The sequence below is a fragment of the Eleginops maclovinus genome, chromosome 7 (assembly GCF_036324505.1).
Source record: "Eleginops maclovinus isolate JMC-PN-2008 ecotype Puerto Natales chromosome 7, JC_Emac_rtc_rv5, whole genome shotgun sequence".
Lineage (NCBI taxonomy): Eukaryota > Metazoa > Chordata > Actinopteri > Perciformes > Eleginopidae > Eleginops > Eleginops maclovinus.
This window is the reverse complement of record NC_086355.1, coordinates 790,439-807,900: the sequence shown is the minus strand read 5'-3', so window position 1 is coordinate 807,900 and position 17,462 is coordinate 790,439. Positions and strand designations below refer to the sequence as shown.

Genomic DNA, 17,462 nt, shown 5'->3' with positions numbered 1-17,462 from the left:
GAGACGCCCTGCTATGGCCAGCGGTAAAGAAATACTTCATATCATCAGAGAATATGCCACAGTTCTGTCAGCGCGTCCTGTTCTTACAAGCTAGGACAGACGGGCTACAACTAATGTGTAATTAACATTGAGGATAAAAAGTAAAACTGTACTTCATCCTAATTTTGTCTACTTGTACTTCTTTACTTCCTAATTCTGCTACTTTATACGTCTACTTCACTTCATCTCAGAGGTAAATATTTTACATTCAAACACTTCATACTGTGTGAAGCATCACAATGTGAAATAACAGCTAATGTTGGGCTATAAAGGAACTACAGCACGGTCACATGACTTCACGTCACCACCGCTAAGCTAAAGGAGGCTAATGTTGGGCTATAAAGGAACTACAGCACGGTCACATGACTTCACGTCACCACCGCTAAGCTAAAGGAGGCTAATGTTGGGCTATAAAGGAACTACAGCACGGTCACATGACTTCACCTCACCACCGCTAAGCTAAAGGAGGCTAATGTTGGGCTATAAAGGAACTACAGCACGGTCACATGACTTCACCTCACCACTGTTAAGCTAAAGGCGGCTAATGTTGGGCTATAGAGGAACTACAGCACGGTCACATGACTTCACGTCACCACTGCTAAGCTAAAGGCGGCTAATGTTGGGCTATAGAGGAACTACAGCACGGTCACATGACTTCACCTCACCACCGCTAAGCTAAAGGCGGCTAATGTTGGGCTATAGAGGAACTACAGCACGGTCACATGACTTCACGTCACCACTGCTAAGCTAAAGGCGGCTAATGTTGGGCTATAGAGGAACTACAGCACGGTCACATGACTTCACCTCACCACCGCTAAGCTAAAGGAGGCTAATGTTGGGCTATAAAGGAACCACAGACCTTCTTTTTAGGCTAACAATCAAAAACACAATCAGAAAACCATTGACCTCCAGATCAGGGGACCAAAAGTGAGGACATGCTGCTGGTTTGAGGCATTTTTTCGGGGGTTTTCAGTGACAGTTTGTCCCTCTGTCTCCAGCGGTAGTCAGTCAGTGCACTCATGAACTCAGAAACATGTGGTTGTGTTTGCTCTGGTGTTCCTGCAGCAGCTGATGGTGCAGGGTGTCTGTCAGACCTCAGCGTCCCAGTGTCGGAGCATGGAGCCTGGGCCACGGCCATGAACAACCTGGGCATCCTGCCTGTGGGGCTCCGAGGACCACCGCTGCTCTCAGGTAACTTTAACCCCCTCAACTGAGACCCATTCAACCACAGAGATGACTCATCACTTCATTTTAACCTCAGACGCATCCTGCACCGTCTGTATCCTGCATTAAACCGCTCGGCTGTTTCATGCTGCAGCATGTAGCCTTTGTCCAGTTGGCTGGCTGGGGCTTTAGCTAACATCAAATCATAGCTAGTTCAACCTTTTTGATAGAAGAATAACTTCTGTTTCTTTTTCGCTTACAGTTTCAACATTATTCAGACAGAATTTTGGGGGAAAACATTTAGAATTTTGAGGAAAAATATACGTTAGATAACATGAAATCCCAGCTCTTGTGTTCAACGTTTCCCATCGAAAAATAACTTCTGTTTCTTTCAGAGTTTCAACATTATCCGTCCGTAGAACCGTTATTCTGCAGAGACAGAGAGGAAGAGAACAGACCTCATATCAGCGCTATCGTTCAGATTATCAGTGTGTGTGTGTGTGTGTGTGTGTGTGTGTGTGTGTGTGTGTGTGTGTGAGCAGCACTTTACAGAGAAAGGGGGGGAAGATATCTAAATTCAGCAGACTTTATGCAAATGTATGGACTTGGTAATAAGCAGACAATGTCAGTTTTACTTCAGGCTCTTTAGTCTCAGAGCTTAGGTGTGTGTGTGTGTGTGTGTGTGTGTGTGTGTGTGTGTGTGTGTGTGTGTGTGTGTGTGTGTGTGTGTGTGTGTGTGTGTGTGTGTGTGTGTGTGTGTGTGTGTGTGTGTGTGTGTGTGCTGATGGCTCTAATGGTGATGGAAACTGAGAGTCTGTAAACGGTCTGAAGTGGAATAGCTTTTAGCAGCTTTTAGGCGACGACGCAGTAACATGCAGATCAGAAACTGAGAACACTGCTCTGTGAGGAATACAGTCAAACTACAGAGAGTACTGTCTGTAGTTTGAGTGTGAGAGCGGTGATGTAATCGCAGTATTAACGGCACTAATTAGCCTGTACGCTCCTACAACATGACTTCCCATACAGAAATGCCTCACTTTTGATGAAGGTTTGAGGGAATGTGTTCTAAATTGAAGGTCACATGAGGCTGATGATACTGCTGTGTCATTATAACTGCTTTGACTTGTAGTCGAGTGTTTGGAGATCAGAATCAGAATCAGAATACCTTACAGCAGTTCTGCAGTCGGCAGAGACGTTTGTGCTTTTAAATGTGACCCTTCACAGAGCAATGTTCATGTAAGGCTGGAACCCTGCGTTAAGGATCTGGATGTTATAAATACCAACGTTTACAGCACATTTTGATTTAAAGGGTTCTAGATTTTTCTCCAAACAGTAATCCCTGCATGTTTCACCTCAATTTAATTTCCCCTTTTAATCTGTTTATGAATCGGTTTTGGGGATTTGTCTGAGCTTTGTGTTTCTTTGTTTGTTCAGCTACACAAATCCAGAGGGGATATTATCGTTATTATTGCTGCTGTTGTTTGAACTGTGCAGCACCACTGATTTTATTTCAGTTATGCTCGCCTCCCTTTGAACATTGTGTGTGTGTGTGTGTGTGTGTGTGTGTGTGTGTGTGTGTGTGTGTGTTTGTCTTCATCACATAGTGGGGGCATGGTAGCACACCCACAGCGCGGGGTCCAAAAAGCTGTTGTACGTGTTAAATCATCGGTAGCATTTACAGCTCACCTCAAAATAAGAAAACAGAGCTCTTTGAAATGAAGTTAAGCTTCGAATGTTTGCTGGTAAATTATTCCAATTCTTCTTCTGTGGTTTCCCTCCGGTTTCCAGATGGATGTAATGTTTTTTTTTCTCTGAGAAAAGCCTGCTGCTGCCTGTGGTGATGATGATGAATGTGTGGCGGCGGCGGGTGGGTGTAATTTACCTGTCGGGGTTATCGCAGACAGCGCTTTAATGAGTTTTCCTAAGACCTGAGGAATGTGTGGAGGCAGCCGGCCGCAAATGCTCAGATTTATGGAAGATTAGACGCTTTCTCCTCCTCTGTGGGCCTCCAGATCTGTAATGCAGAGCGTCTGCTTCTGTCTGAAGGGATGCAGCCTGCAGGACACTCATGCTGCAGGAAAAGCAGAATATGTGGGGAATTAAAACAGAAAACCTGCTTTAAATATGTAAAGAAATACATTCATTTATAAGGATAAGAGGCATCTAAAAACTAAATATCCAGTCAAGAAATATTTTACTGAGCAAATATGGAAAACAATATTCTGCATATTTCATTAATTCATCGTTTCAGTCGTTTCCTCCAACATGTCTGTATCTCACATTAAAGTCATGGCAAGAAATATTTGAACTATTTATTAACACTTAATGTGTGTGTGTGTGTGTGTGTGTGTGTGTGTGTGTGTGTGTGTGTGTGTGTGTGTGTGTGTGTGTGTGTGTGTGTGTGTGTGTGTGTGTGTGTCAGTCACAGCTTTAAATGTTTTTGACTCTGTTTGAGTTTTCTCACCCCTCTATGTGTTGGGAAAGTAATTTTGACATCACCATTTCAAGACGGCCACCTTTGGAGGATACTAACTAACCCAACCTGTCACTTTACCGGGTATTCTTTCCATCAAACGCTCGGTCGGCTTTGTGATGTCACTGGCTGTAACAGACGCTCCTAAGACCACAGGACCATGGCTTATATATATACATATACATATAGCTGCTGTTAGTATAGACGCCCCCCCCCCCCCCACTCCCTGTTGAGAGTTTTAAGCGTTATCTTGAGGCTCCGCTCTGCTTCTGCTTGTTTCACAATAATGTGATTCTGTTTATGATACTTTGTATGAAACGTTGCAAGAGAAACAGGAGTATGTTTCAGATCTTAGCAGCAGCACGGGTTCCCTCAGAGGACAGAGAGGACAGAGAGGACAGAGAGGACAGAGAGGACAGAGAGGACAGAGAGGACAGAGAGGACGCTCTGTCAGGATACACAACACATCCCTTCTTCTGCTGCTGCTCTGTGTAAAGGAGCAGAGAGCGACTCACTTCCTGTGTGCAGAGAGAAGCTCTCAGTGTGAATCAATGCTGCTCTCCATCACACACACGCGCACGTGCACGCACACACACACACCCACACACACACACACACACACACACACAGGATGAAGTGATTCACAGTGTACAGGAGGGGCTGTCACCCTCTGAAAGGACCAACGTCCGTTACAGAAATAAATGTTTCAGTTGTGTGTGTGTGTGTGTGTGTGTGTGTGTGTGTGTGTGTGTGTGTGTGTCCTCCCTCCCCTCATCTTTATTCTCGTCTCTCCTTTCTGTCTGAGAGAGGTTTTATTCCTCCCTCCTCTCCTTCATGTGTTTATGATACATCTCTCCTCAGTTTCCTGCTGCTTCCTCTCTTTATCTCGAACACAAAAAAGATCAGAAACTCTAAACCAGTTTCAGAGCAGGAAAAATAAAGAGCTCTTTAATCTGAATCCCTCTGTTCGTCCCTCAGAGGGGGAACTTTCGGTGACAGCAGAAAGAGCCACAGACAGCTTCCTGTTTCACCCAGATACTAACATACAAGAAGCACACCGTTTACAAGATACACAAAGATAAAAGTATAGCAGCCAGATACGTATTGCACAGTCATTAACACACAGGGGGGTTATAGTCAGTGTTGTTATGTGTGTGGGGGGGGGGTTTACCGGGGTCCATGCTGGTGATAGAGTCCGATCGCTGCAGGAAAGAAGGACCTGCGGTACCTCTCCCTGAGACACCGCGGGGGCAGCAGCCCGTCGCTGTAGGAGCTGCACAGTGCGGACAGGGGGTCCTGGAGGGGGGGGGACAAATTGTCCAGCAGGGAGGACAGCTTAGCTGCCATTCTCCTGTCTCCCACCACCACCACAGGGTCCAGAGGACTCCCCAGGACAGAGCTGGCCTTCCTTATCAGTCTATCAGCAGCCGAGCACATGTATAAATAAATATGTGTGTGTGTGTGTGTGTGTGTGTGTGTCCTGCAGACTCAGTGTGTATCCAGAGGTTCGACCCTGCACTCGGTCTCATCCCTCCCATCAACCCTCTGATGGGGGGGGCCCTCAGCCTGGTGCCCCCCCCGCCCGTCCCCCCCGACATGCCGATCATCAAAGAGATCATCCACTGCAAGAGCTGCACCCTGTTCCCCCAGAACCCCAGTGAGACACACACACGCACACACACACACACACACACACACACACACACACACACACACACACACACACACACACACACACACACACACACACAGACACACACACACACACACACACACGCACATTTCTTTAATGTGTAAAATACTCCATTTGACCCCCCTGGTTTAAGCTCTTAGTCCTGACGTGGTGACGGTTGTTCCTCAGACCTGCCCCCCCCCTCGACACGGGAGCGCCCCCCCGGCTGTAAGACGGTTTTTGTGGGGGGGCTGCCGGAGAACGCCACAGAAGAAATCATCCGGGAGGTGTTCGACGAGTGCGGCGAAATCCTGGCCATCAGGAAGAGCAAGAAGAACTTCTGCCACCTGAGATACAGCGAGGAGTTCATGGTGGACAAGGCCCTGTACCTGTCAGGTACACACACACACACACACACACACACACACACACACACACACACACACACACACACACTAAAGCTAAACCCTGTCTCTCCCCTCAGGGTACCGGATGCGTATCGGGTCCAGTACGGAGAAGAAGGACTCGGGGAGGATCCATGTGGACTTCGCTCAGGCCCGGGACGACCTGTACGAGTGGGAGTGTCAGCAACGCCTCCTCGCCCGGGAGGAGCGACACCGCCGTAAGGTTCACGAGGACCAGCTGCACCCCCCCTCCCCTCCTCCCATAGTGCACTTCTCTGAACATGAGGCGGCCATGTTGGCGGAGAGACTGAAAGGTAAGGATTTCATTTTCCAATTGATTCTATTTCTCCTCTATGATTGTTTTGAATGTTTACTCAGCACCGTCACCTTCACCCCTCCTCTCAGTACTTTGACTTTTTATGACTTTTTTCTTCAACTGTTATTTCTTCCCCATAATTATAAACAGTTGTCTTCCAAATACAGTGACCTTTGTATTTGTTGTATTAAAGAAATACATATGATCATTTTTTAAACAACATTTCTCCTTTTCTTATGACTTTTATTTCTAGGAATATTTTGAGTCATCTGCTACTTTTTTCTAAGAATATAAAACATTTTTTCTTTAATAGTTAATTTAAACATTTTCTACAAATGTTTTTTATATTGTTACATTTTTTGTATATCAAGTTCACTCTTTTTTCTCTCTCAATATTACACAAATCCTTTTCGTGATAATACCATTATTGTTATTTTATATCTTCTGATATTCCAACAGTCCTGATTACTGTGAACCAATGCTACATTCACATGTTCAGAAGAACCCCATCTATCCTAATGAGGACTCTTCTGTCTGCCCAGTGAGTGCTGTGCTCTCCAGGGCAGAGGAGGAGTCTGTAGCCATGGACACAGGGATGTAAAAATAAAAGAGCAATCACTTTCATCCCTAAATGCACGAAAAACATGATCTAAGACAGGATCTGAAGGTCACTATTAACTAATGTGATTGTTATTGTGTGTGTGTGTGTGTGTGTGTGTGTGTGTGTGTGTGTGTGTGTGTGTGTGTGTGTGTGTGTGTGTGTGTGTGTGTGTGTGTGTGTGTGTGTGTGTGTGTGTGTGCGTGTGTAATCTCTTGTTGCCCCCCCCGCTGTGAGAGCTAATATCAAGTGGAGCTCAGAGAGAGGAGGCTGCAGAGTTATTGATATTCTTCACGAACAAACCTCTGTCTCCTGCAGAGAGGAAGTGATGTTTTGACAATGTGTGTGTCGTTCATGATGAGGATGATCTGAGTGTGTGTGTGTGTGTGTGTGTGTGTGTGTGTGTGTGTGTGTGTGTGTGTGTGTGTGTGTGTGTGTGTGTGTGTGTGTGTGTGTGTGTGTGTGTGTGTGTTTATCTGCTGCACACATTATAGTGAGAGGATAGAAAACAACAGGAGGATATTTCTGCTGTCAGAGGGAGCAGAAACTACATTACAGGCACACAATGCTCAAGTTGTTGCCCTTGTTGTTGTTGTGCAAACTAAGATTTAACTTAAACCTCCTCATGACTAATTTTCTATGCACTAGTGTACCCAAACCCAAACAGCATCGGACCGGCAGGGATAAAGTCTTTTATAATGAATAATAAAATGCTGAATAAATGCATCGAGGTTTATGTGCTCCATGGGGCTCTTATTTTGAAAAACATGTCTCTTGTCGAACTTCCTGTAAGGATACAATGACTCCATCCGAGATAGCAGAAAAATAGCTTTACAAAAAACGTCTAACCTTTAGGAACGAAATGACATTTAAATGAGGTAACACTTTACTTGAAAGGTGTTCATAAGACTGACATACCACTGTCATAACCATCACACCTGTCCTAAACAGGAATGAATACTGATGACAGTTGTCGTTAAGTGTCATTCAGTAAGTTATGTCACTTTTGATGAAAAGGTGACATTGTTTGAGATGTCCTTGTTATGACAACTTGACATAAAGCAAGACAACAGAACCATAAACCTGTCATAGCAGACCTCCATATATGACGGTTAATGTCGCGCTAAGATATCAAGCTAAACGCTTTTCTTAGGTTTCACAGTTCGGTCTGCTATGACAGGTTTATGGTTCTGTTGTCTTGCTTTATGTCAAGTTGTCATAACAAGGACATCTCAAACAATGTCACCTTTGCATCAAAAGTGACATAACTTACTGAAGGACACTTAACGACAACTGTCATCAGTATTCATTCCTGTTTAGGACAGGTGTGATGGTTATGACAGTGTTATGTCAGTCTTATGAACACCATTCAAGTAAAGTGTTACCTCATAGGATTGAAAAACTAATATAAAGGAGAGATGGGAGAGAGAGGAAAATGGGAGTGCAGTGAGAGATGAGGGATGCTGTTGTAGAGGAGACTCTGAAGGTCACTCCTCCTCCTCCTACTCCTCTTCCTCTTCCTGCCGTTGCTGATTTGTATCTCCTCCTGCAGTTTTACAGTAGAAAGCATTTCATCTCCTTCACATCCAGCTCACCATCACTCCTGTGAGAATGTAAAACTAACCTCACTGATCCTTCTTCATCGAGTTCACCGTGCATACTAGAGAACAGCCAGACAGCTTGGATTACATTTAGCCAGCATTTATACATTTACAGCAGCATGTTATATGACTGTAACTCTATAGAGCTTTTATTATGAAAGACATTCAGGGTTTAGTCTAAACCGGGTAACAGGGTCTCTGCTCCCTCTCTCTGGGGGGGTGCGCCCTCAAACCAAAATGCAGATTAAAGTGCTGCCAGAAAACAATCTCTCTGTGGGTCAAGGGTTTAATGAGTCCAGAAATATGGAGATGGTGTCAGGTGTCTGGTCAGACGGCAGAGACAGCTCACGGAGAATAAATAGGGGGTGGATCGCATAGGCGCCGATACCGTGGGTGCTTCGGGGCCCGAGCACCCACGGAGATTGCCGAGCACCCACGGAGATTTAACCGCACACACGGAGATTGTCGAGGGTCGGGCTTTAAACTTTTTAGAGCACCCACCGGCAGAAACATAAATCGGCGCCTATGGGTGGATGTCCGGTGGGTCTGCGGGGGACGAGTGGCAGGCAGCAGGCTGACACTGAGACTGAGATTTCTGATCCTTTCTTTTACTCTCCTTTTTTCTGGAGAGGAAGTAAAGAAACCGGAGCTCTGGATGTATTTGTTGTTTGAAATTAAGACACTATTATTTTAATGCAGAAAGTGGGCGGACTTCATTTAGGCCGGAAGTGACGTCAGCGCCTCTACCTGAGCTTCCTGTTAGGGTAAAGTAAGTCTGGCTGAAAAGCGTGTGCAGGTGTGTGAGTGTGCAGGATGTAGGATTTAGAAGGCTGGACCCTGGTTTACGGAGCAGGTTCTGTAGCATTAGCATCTGTTAGCATCCCGTTCCTCTGAAAGGAGCCAGCGCTTTCTCGCTCTGCTTTCTTAATATTTGCTCCTGAATCCTCCGTTTAGCTCCCAAACCTCCACCCCATCCTTCCCCTAATACCCAACATAAACAGCCGTGTTTTTGCTCTGAACAAGCTGTTATGAATCCCCCCCACCCCCCCGACAGCGGCTCATTGTGCTCGCTGTAATGTGACTGTAATCTGCGGCACGGTGAATGGAGCTTTATCTGAGGAGTCTTCTACCGGGTGTGTTGCGGCGGGTATTGAGCTCATTAAACGCTCTCTAATTCACTCTGTTCTGCACATTATTATTCAAATGGGTTCAGAAAGCGCCGGAGCCCGCAGAGACTCGGCTGGTTCTGCTGCAGAGAGCGTGAATCAGGAATGCAGTTTGTGCTCACAGCCGTGAACAGAGAGGGCCCCAGAGAAAAGCTCCGGTCCTCCCCGGCTCCTGTTGTTGGATCAGCCCCACTGATCGCTAAAGGTCCCATGAAACGACTTCCTCTGATCGCCCCCCACCCCCCCACGTCAGCTGTGAGACAGGAAGCAGTTCAGCTCTGTAGAAATACTCAGTCCTTCAGTTTCTTTGGTTGAGTTCGGAGTTATTATCAGAGCCGTCTATAAGTTTGCTTGGTTTGGGGTATGGTTGGTGTTATTTTGGTGTTAGGGTTGGCTGTAGTTTGAATGTAGTAGTTGATAGTTTGGGGCTATAGATGGTTTTAATATGAGCTATACCTGGTTATCTTTGTAATTTGGTTGGAAATAATCTATGGTTATAGTTAGGTATAGTTTGGGGTTGGATGTAGTTCTATTTTGGCGGTTTAGGTTGTTATATTATGGGTAATAGTTATTATTGTTGGGGGGGTTTGTTGGTTTAGGTCCTGTTTATAGTTGGTTATATTTGGATATTATCTGTGGTATTGGCTTAGGGTAGTAGTTGGTTAAAGTTCTTACCTTTGGAGTTATATTCCACAGTGGCCACCAAAGAATCTGAGAACCAATTCCCAGTTATAATCTGGTGTTAGTTTTGGTCATATTTGGTTGTATTTTGGCGGTATAAGCGGTTATAATTATGGGTAATAGTCATGTTGTTGTTTTGGCGTTTTGTTGGTTATAGTTATGGATTATAGTCATAGTTAAAGTTATAATTCAGGGTTAAATTGGTTAAAATGTAAGGTTATAGTAGTCTATAATTGGGCTTAATGTTGGGTGTACTTTTGGTTTGTTATGGTGATTTAGTAAATCTTTGCACAGCAGCTGCCTGAACCGACTCTGCGCTCTGATGGATCCTTCAGAGAACGTGAAGCTCCTCTTGGTAAACCTAAGAGTGATTGTTGAAGACCTGTAGATCTGGTCCTGATTACCCACACTGATAAACCTTCCTCCCCCTCCTCCCAGCAGACGACCATAACTTCGGCGACGCAACGGCAGTGCTGTTCACCTGGATCGACCGCGGCGAGGTGAACCGGCGCAGCGCCAACAGCTTCTACTCCATGATCCAGTCGACCAACAGCCACGTCCGGCGGCTGATGAGCGAAAAGGCTCAGCACGAGGAGGAGATGGAGCGCGCCAAGGAGGCCTTCAAGAACGCCCTGCTGGCCATCCTGAACCAGTGTAAGCACTCTTTATTACTCATGACGGGCAGGAAGTCAGCCGGACCACTGGGGGGTCACTGAGAGAAGGTCAGTTGAGTTCCTCTCCCTGCAGCTCCATAACGCTTCATCCTCCTCAGGAATCAGGAGGACACAGAAACCACAGGGCTTCCCAGTGGGTGTCCTTATCATATAATATCCATCTAATGTTTAATGCTGACCTCTGGAGGGTCTCAGCCCCCACAGCTGTCTGGCAGGAATGAGCCAGCCCGTTTCCTAAAGGATGGTGCATGTTTCCTAAACTAAAGGAGGTTATGAAGGAGGCGTTGGAGCTCTACATTATGTAGAGAATCCAGACAGTTCTGATCTGACTGCAGGTACTGCTGTCCTGAGTTAAACTGACACCTCAACAGCAGCCACACTCACACTTTGACTTCCTGTACGTACCATAGCTGCCTTTGCAGTTCAATTAGTACCTACTGTACCACCTGGAATGTGCTCAGACATCCCATGTGCAATGGATTGTGGGTCAGGATAGCCAGAAAAGGTGCAAAAAGCTGTAATATTTAGGAGTACTGCATTATGCATGCCTTAATATGAAACAGTACGGGGTTACGTTCTGCAGGATGTAGTCCTGTTCTTTAGTTGACCTTCGTTGATCAGGACCAGGAAGGTCATTAAACACAACAGAGTGAGAAGTATCTCACTTTCACATAAATAAAAGGCCTCAGGATTTGGTCTGGAGCTTCTGCCTCGGCTCTGTCAGTGTTGAAATAGGGACAGCTGTCTGGTGCTGAACGACCCCCCCGGTCCGACCCCGCTGCAGGCCATGCTGCCGGGCTCAGATTGCGGCGCGGCAGAGCGTGAAGCCGCTCTCACCTTGTCCACTTTAAAGCTTCTCCTTCCATGCAAGTCATTTAATCTGCGAGGGTTTCAGTCTCCATGACAACCCTCCCCCATCCATCGCCATCTCGCATCAGCTGCACATCTGAAGCTCTGCAGTCGGGAGAAGAAACTGCTCTATTGAGGCTTTATATTCCTGCTGCTAAATAATAAAATGATAACAATACAATTAGAATGTATAATAATAATCACATTAACATAAATAATAATAACAAAGATGACAATAATCATCCTCATCATCTTCATCATGCATATTGTAATTTCAGAGGTGAGTACTTCAGTGTGTTTGTTCATGTGTTTCTGTGATGATCAGAAAGTCTTCAGTCTGAAAAGTGGAATGGATTTAACTTTGATGGAAATGTGAAGGCAGCATTAACCTCAGAATAAATGCTTTCAGAAAGTCATACTCTGACAGTAACGGAGGCGTTTACAAATGTCCTACAGCTCTCACTGATCTTTAATAGGTGATATATTAAAGTGAAATATGAGTTTTTATTCTGGGTTGATGCTGCCTGTGAGTCCTGAGGGCTGCAGCTGCAGGTGATGTAAGTACAGACCGCAGCAGGAGAGACACAACAAACCTTACAGATATGAAATGTTTAACTCAAAGATCTGGGACTTTTCTCCAAACTGTGTCACCGTCTTTATTTCATTTCACCGTCTCAATGAGGACACTATGTAGATTCACTAGTGCTCTGTCCCTTCAGTACAGAGTCAGGAGGTCAGTGTGTCTCCTCTGCTGTATGAGCCTCAGTCAGTGCTAAAACGCTACTTAAACGGCCTGTTTTGTCTTGACCCTCCTCCTCCTCCTCCTCCTCCTCCTCCTCCTCCTCCTCCTTCACTTCCTCCTCCTCCTTCACCTCCTCCTCCTTCACCCCAAAGTCGAGCAGATCAGCGCCGTTTTCACCGCCGCCACCAGGCAAAAGGCATGGGACCATTTCTCAAAAGCTCAGCGCAAGAACATAGACATATGGCACAAGCAGTGTGAGGTTGGTATAACAGACAGACGGACGGACGGACAGGCTGACAGACGGACGGACGGACAGACAGACAGACAGACAGACAGACAGACAGACAGACAGAAGCAGACGGACAGCAGACGGACGGACGGACGGACAGACAGCAGACGGACGGACGGACGGACGGACGGACGGACGGACGGACGGACGGACGGACGGACGGACGGACGGACGGACAGACAGACAGACAGACAGACAGACAGACAGACAGACAGACAGCGTCTCCTCTCCCTGGAAAGTGTGATGCGTTGCTATGGAAATGTGATTTCTGGATTGAGTGTGTGTTAATTATTAACGAGGAGTCAGATCTGGATAACGAGTACGAACAGGAGGCTGCTGCTCTGTGGGGACTGCACTGGTTAGAGTGATCTGAGAGTAGCAAGACTTCACACTGAAAATGACGGTTAAATATCTCCTTATGTTGCCCCAAACCTCATCCCACTTCAGTCTCTTAAATCTCCGTTCTTAAGTTCTTCATTTTGAGGAAGAATTTAAGAATTTTGGATTTTCAAAATAAGAATTTTCCTGATTTTCAGCTAGCGAGCGTTATCTATGTAGATAGCACACTCTATGTTCCTCATTTTGAAAAACAGTTTTGACTTAATAACCGTTCATTGGAAAGCTTAACTGTAAGTCCCAACACATGATATGGTGATGTTGGCGCAACATATAAACCACACGGCATAATGAGAATAGCAAACACCCACCCTGTGTTGAACGCCTTAAAAACAAAAGAGGAATCCCAAAAACTGTGATCGACTTAAATGATCATCCAAAGAAAGACAAGGTGAAAGTGCTTAAACCAGACGTAAAGTAAAGACATGAAGACGCTTTGAGACGTGCTGTGTCTGCTGCAGGAGCTGAGGAACGCTCACAGTGAGGAGATCATGGGCATCAGGAGGGAGGAGGAGATGGAGATGTCTGACGACGACTCGGACGAGAGTCCCTGCAAGAGGCTGCGCAGCGAGGACCACGGTACGACTCCACACCAGGAAACACACACTTTGAACTGGGACAGACGCTTCTTCATTATCTTTCCCTGCACAAACGTTACTATTCTTTGCATCTGCAATAGTTCACATTTATATACATATATCGCTTCTTTAAATACAGTTTTAACATTGGGAGAGGACATCTCATCTATCGTTGCATCTTATTTTGGCGGGACGGAGACACAACGACAGATGTTTCTGTGGTTCATCATATTGCCTCCCCCCTGCAGGAGTGTGCGCCCCCCCATCCCTGAACGAGGAGAACGACTCCCTGCGATGGCAGCTCGACGCTTACAGGAACGAGGTGGAGCTGCTGAGGAATGAACACACACCTGCACACATACACACTCACAGTGCCGAGGCTCAGATCCAGCTGCTACAGCAAAACATGCACACCATGCAGCAGGTCGGTTCTTCTGCAGGTTCTAATGCTGCTCTGTGTTGTCCTGAACCCAGTCTGACTGTCACTCTGTTCTTGCAGCAACTGCTGGTCCTGCAGGAGAAGCTGTCGAGCAAAGAGGCCGAGCTGCAGGAGGCGAGGGAGGAGCGGAGCAGCCTGCAAGGGGAGGTGAGGACCCTTTAATATAACAGCATTATAATAACAGTTATATGTTTAGCACCTTCAGACCAAAGAAAAGATTAGAAATAAGGCAGTGGCTCAACTTAGAACAATTGAGCGACCAATTTGCATGCAACCTCTCCAGGCAAACCATGTCTGGCTTTATATATCAAAGATATCCGTATTAGACCCATATCACCCAGTTATTAGACCCAGTTATTAGACCCATATCACCCAGTTATTAGACCCAGTTATTAGACCCTGTTATTAGACCCAGTTATTAGACCCATATCACCCAGTTATTAGACCCAGTTATTAGACCCTGTTATTAGACCCAGTTATTAGACCCATATCACCCAGTTATTAGACCCTGTTATTAGACCGATGGAGAGAGACGCACACAGCTGGAGACCAGGGGACAGTAAAGAGAGACGCACACAGCTGGAGACCAGGGGACACTAAAGAGAGACGCACACAGCTGGAGACCAGGGGACACTAAAGAGAGACGCACACAGCTGGGACCGTAGCGCTGGGTGACGTTCAGGATCATCAAGCTGTGTTTGAGAGAGTGTGTCAGTGAGGGCGTCCTCCTGTCTCCTCGCGGTGTGTTTAGTGATTTTCATTCATCATGCATGTTACTGATGTCATGTTTAATCATTCATCAGCTCAGTGATCCTCCTGTGAACACATGTAATACACACACACACACACACACACACACATACCCTGCAGTGTTTTATTGGCTCCTCTAACACAGACATCTATAAAACAAGAGCAGGGAAAAACAAGCGCTCCTCTGCTGCAGGCAGCTTTGTTCTGCTGCCTCTGACCTGTTTGTGTGTGTGTGTGTGTGTGTGTGTGTGTGTGTGTGTGTGTGTGTGTGTGGTGTGCGCGCGCAGCTGTGTAACGGGGAAGTGGAGAGTCCAGACGCAGAGCTGCACAACAAGGTAAACACACAGAGCGTTTTTCAAATCAAGATTTATTTTATTTTGTTTTACTGCAGAAACTCCTGAACCGCTTAATATATGTTCCACATCATCATCCTGAGGACTGTAACACCTCCGAATATATTAGAGGTTGTATTCCGTGTGTGTTTTTGATGTGAAAACACACACACCAACACACAGACACACACACACAGACACACACACACACACACACACACACACACACACACACACACACACACACACACACACACACACACAGACACTCATATGAACTTTCACCCTCCTGATCTGTCAAGTATCTTCACTCAGAAGGACACGGATACATAGAACAGTGCTTTACATCCTGTGTGTGTGTGTGTGTGTGTGTGTGTGTGTGTGTTTGTGTGTTTGTGTGTGTGTGTGTGTGTGTGTGTGTGTGTGTGTGTGTGTGTGTGTGTGTGTGTGTGTGTGTGTGTGTGTGTGTGTTTTTCCAGATGAACCGGGGAGTTCCCTCCCTGTTCCTGAGCAGAGAGAGGAGGAGGGAGGTGCTGAGAGGGGGTGTCGCGACGGAGAAGGAGGCTCTGCTGCTGGGTAAATATCATCTGAAAAGATCTACTGAATCTGCAGAAATATTCTTCAATAAATCAAATAAATGTAAACTGTTGTTCCACAGATTATAAATGCAGTAATTGTGTCGGTAAAATAGATATTCTGAAGCTCAATCCGGAGTTGCTAAAAACACAGGGAGCTGTGTGTGTGTGTGTGTGTGTGTGTGTGTGTGTGTGTGTGTGTGTGTGTGTGTGTGTGTGTGTGTGTGTGTGTGTGTGTGTGTGTGTGTGTGTGTGTGTGTGTGTGTGTGTGTGTGTGTGTGTGTGTGTGTGTGTGTGTGTGTGTGTGTGTGTGTGCGTGGGGCGGTCCTCCGGTAGCAGTAAACACACTGTGTGTTATTCTCAGTGAGCCGCTGCTTTGTCCGGAGCAGCGGCTCATCTATCTCTCTTAGTGCAGAGAGAACACAGAAGTGAGGGGGGGATCTGTCTTCTGCTGCTGGAGGTTTATTCTGCAGGAAACACATCAGCGGAGGTTTTATATGTTGTGTCTTAAAGGTGTCCTATCATGCTATATCTGAACAACATATTGTAGGAATATCCATAAAAACATGTCTGAAGTGTTCTGCTCAAAACACCAAACAGATCCCCCATTGTAGCATGCCCCACCCCCCTCTGTTTCAGCCCTGTTCCTGAAGTGCTGATTCTGTGACTGGAGCTTTAAAGGAACTAGCTGAAGCTGGCCACGCCCCTTTGGAGCAGACGCTGGCCACGCCCCCTTAGAGCTGAAGCTGGTCACGCCCCCTTAGAGCTGAAGCTGACCACGCCCCCTTGGAGCTGAAGCTGGCCACGCCCCCTTGGAGCTGAAGCTGGTCACGCCCCCTTAGAGCTGAAGCTGGCCACGCCCCCTTGGAGCAGACGCTGGCCACGCCCCCTTAGAGCTGAAGCTGGTCACGCCCCCTTAGAGCTGAAGCTGACCACGCCCCCTTGGAGCTGAAGCTGGCCACGCCCCCTTGGAGCTGAAGCTGGCCACACCGCCTTGGAGCAGAAGCTGGCCACGCCCCCTTGGAGCTAAAGCTGACCACGCCCCCTTAGAGCTGAAGCTGGTCACGCCCCCTTAGAGCTGAAGCTGACCACGCCCCCTTGGAGCTGAAGCTGGCCACACCCCCTTGGAGCTGAAGCTGGTCACACCCCTTTGGAGCGGACGCTGGTCACGCCCCCTTGGAGCTGAAGCTGGCCACGCCCCCTTTGGAGCGGCCGCTGGCCATGCCCCCTTGGAGCTGAAGCTGACCACGCCCCCTTTGGAGTGGCCGCTGGCCACGCTCCCTCGGAGCTGAAGCTGACCACGCCCCCTTTGGAGCGGCCGCTGGTCACGCCCCCTTAGAGCTGAAGCTGGCCACGCCCCTTTGCAGCATCATGATCTCTCCTCTGAAGAGAGGAGTTTCTAACGGAGAGACTCAGCTAAACGCTGCCGTGATTAAACCCCATATGATGTTCCAAACCACATCCAGCATTATTTCTGAAACACTTCTCAGAGTTCAGCTCTAGAACAGAGACATTATACAACCACTCTCAGTCCCTCCTGCAGACATCCTGCTGAACACACAGAGGTGCTGGGGGGGGTTCAGCTCGACTGTATACGCGGGACGATAGGTTGGGACGTGTCACGTGGGGGGGCGTTGCCAGGAGTTCAACGTAAAGCCAGCTCACATTTCAGTTATGACATCATAACCGCAGCAATCTGGATCAGCTCGTTTGTACCCCGGTTT

The 17,462-nt window shown here is 46.9% G+C and overlaps 1 protein-coding gene across 4 annotated transcripts in view; it reads left to right on the top strand.

Moving 5' to 3' along the window:
• enox1 (ecto-NOX disulfide-thiol exchanger 1) overlaps positions 1-17,462 on the top strand; it is a 46,278-nt gene that overhangs the window by 27,132 nt on the left and 1,684 nt on the right. For 2 of the 4 annotated variants that reach the window (XM_063887189.1, XM_063887187.1), the window contains 12 exons: positions 1-23; positions 1,105-1,230; positions 5,163-5,333; positions 5,538-5,744; positions 5,833-6,066; positions 10,553-10,768; positions 12,532-12,638; positions 13,526-13,643; positions 13,891-14,066; positions 14,142-14,228; positions 15,119-15,166; positions 15,643-15,739. The exon at positions 1-23 is cut by the window's left edge and continues 123 nt beyond it. In XM_063887189.1, coding sequence (XP_063743259.1) covers positions 14-23; positions 1,105-1,230; positions 5,163-5,333; positions 5,538-5,744; positions 5,833-6,066; positions 10,553-10,768; positions 12,532-12,638; positions 13,526-13,643; positions 13,891-14,066; positions 14,142-14,228; positions 15,119-15,166; positions 15,643-15,739 — 1,597 coding nt within the window. In that variant the 5' untranslated portion in view covers positions 1-13. The remainder of the gene's footprint in view (positions 24-1,104; positions 1,231-5,162; positions 5,334-5,537; positions 5,745-5,832; positions 6,067-10,552; positions 10,769-12,531; positions 12,639-13,525; positions 13,644-13,890; positions 14,067-14,141; positions 14,229-15,118; positions 15,167-15,642; positions 15,740-17,462) is intronic. The other 2 variants (XM_063887191.1, XM_063887190.1) reach the window with 2 other exon arrangements.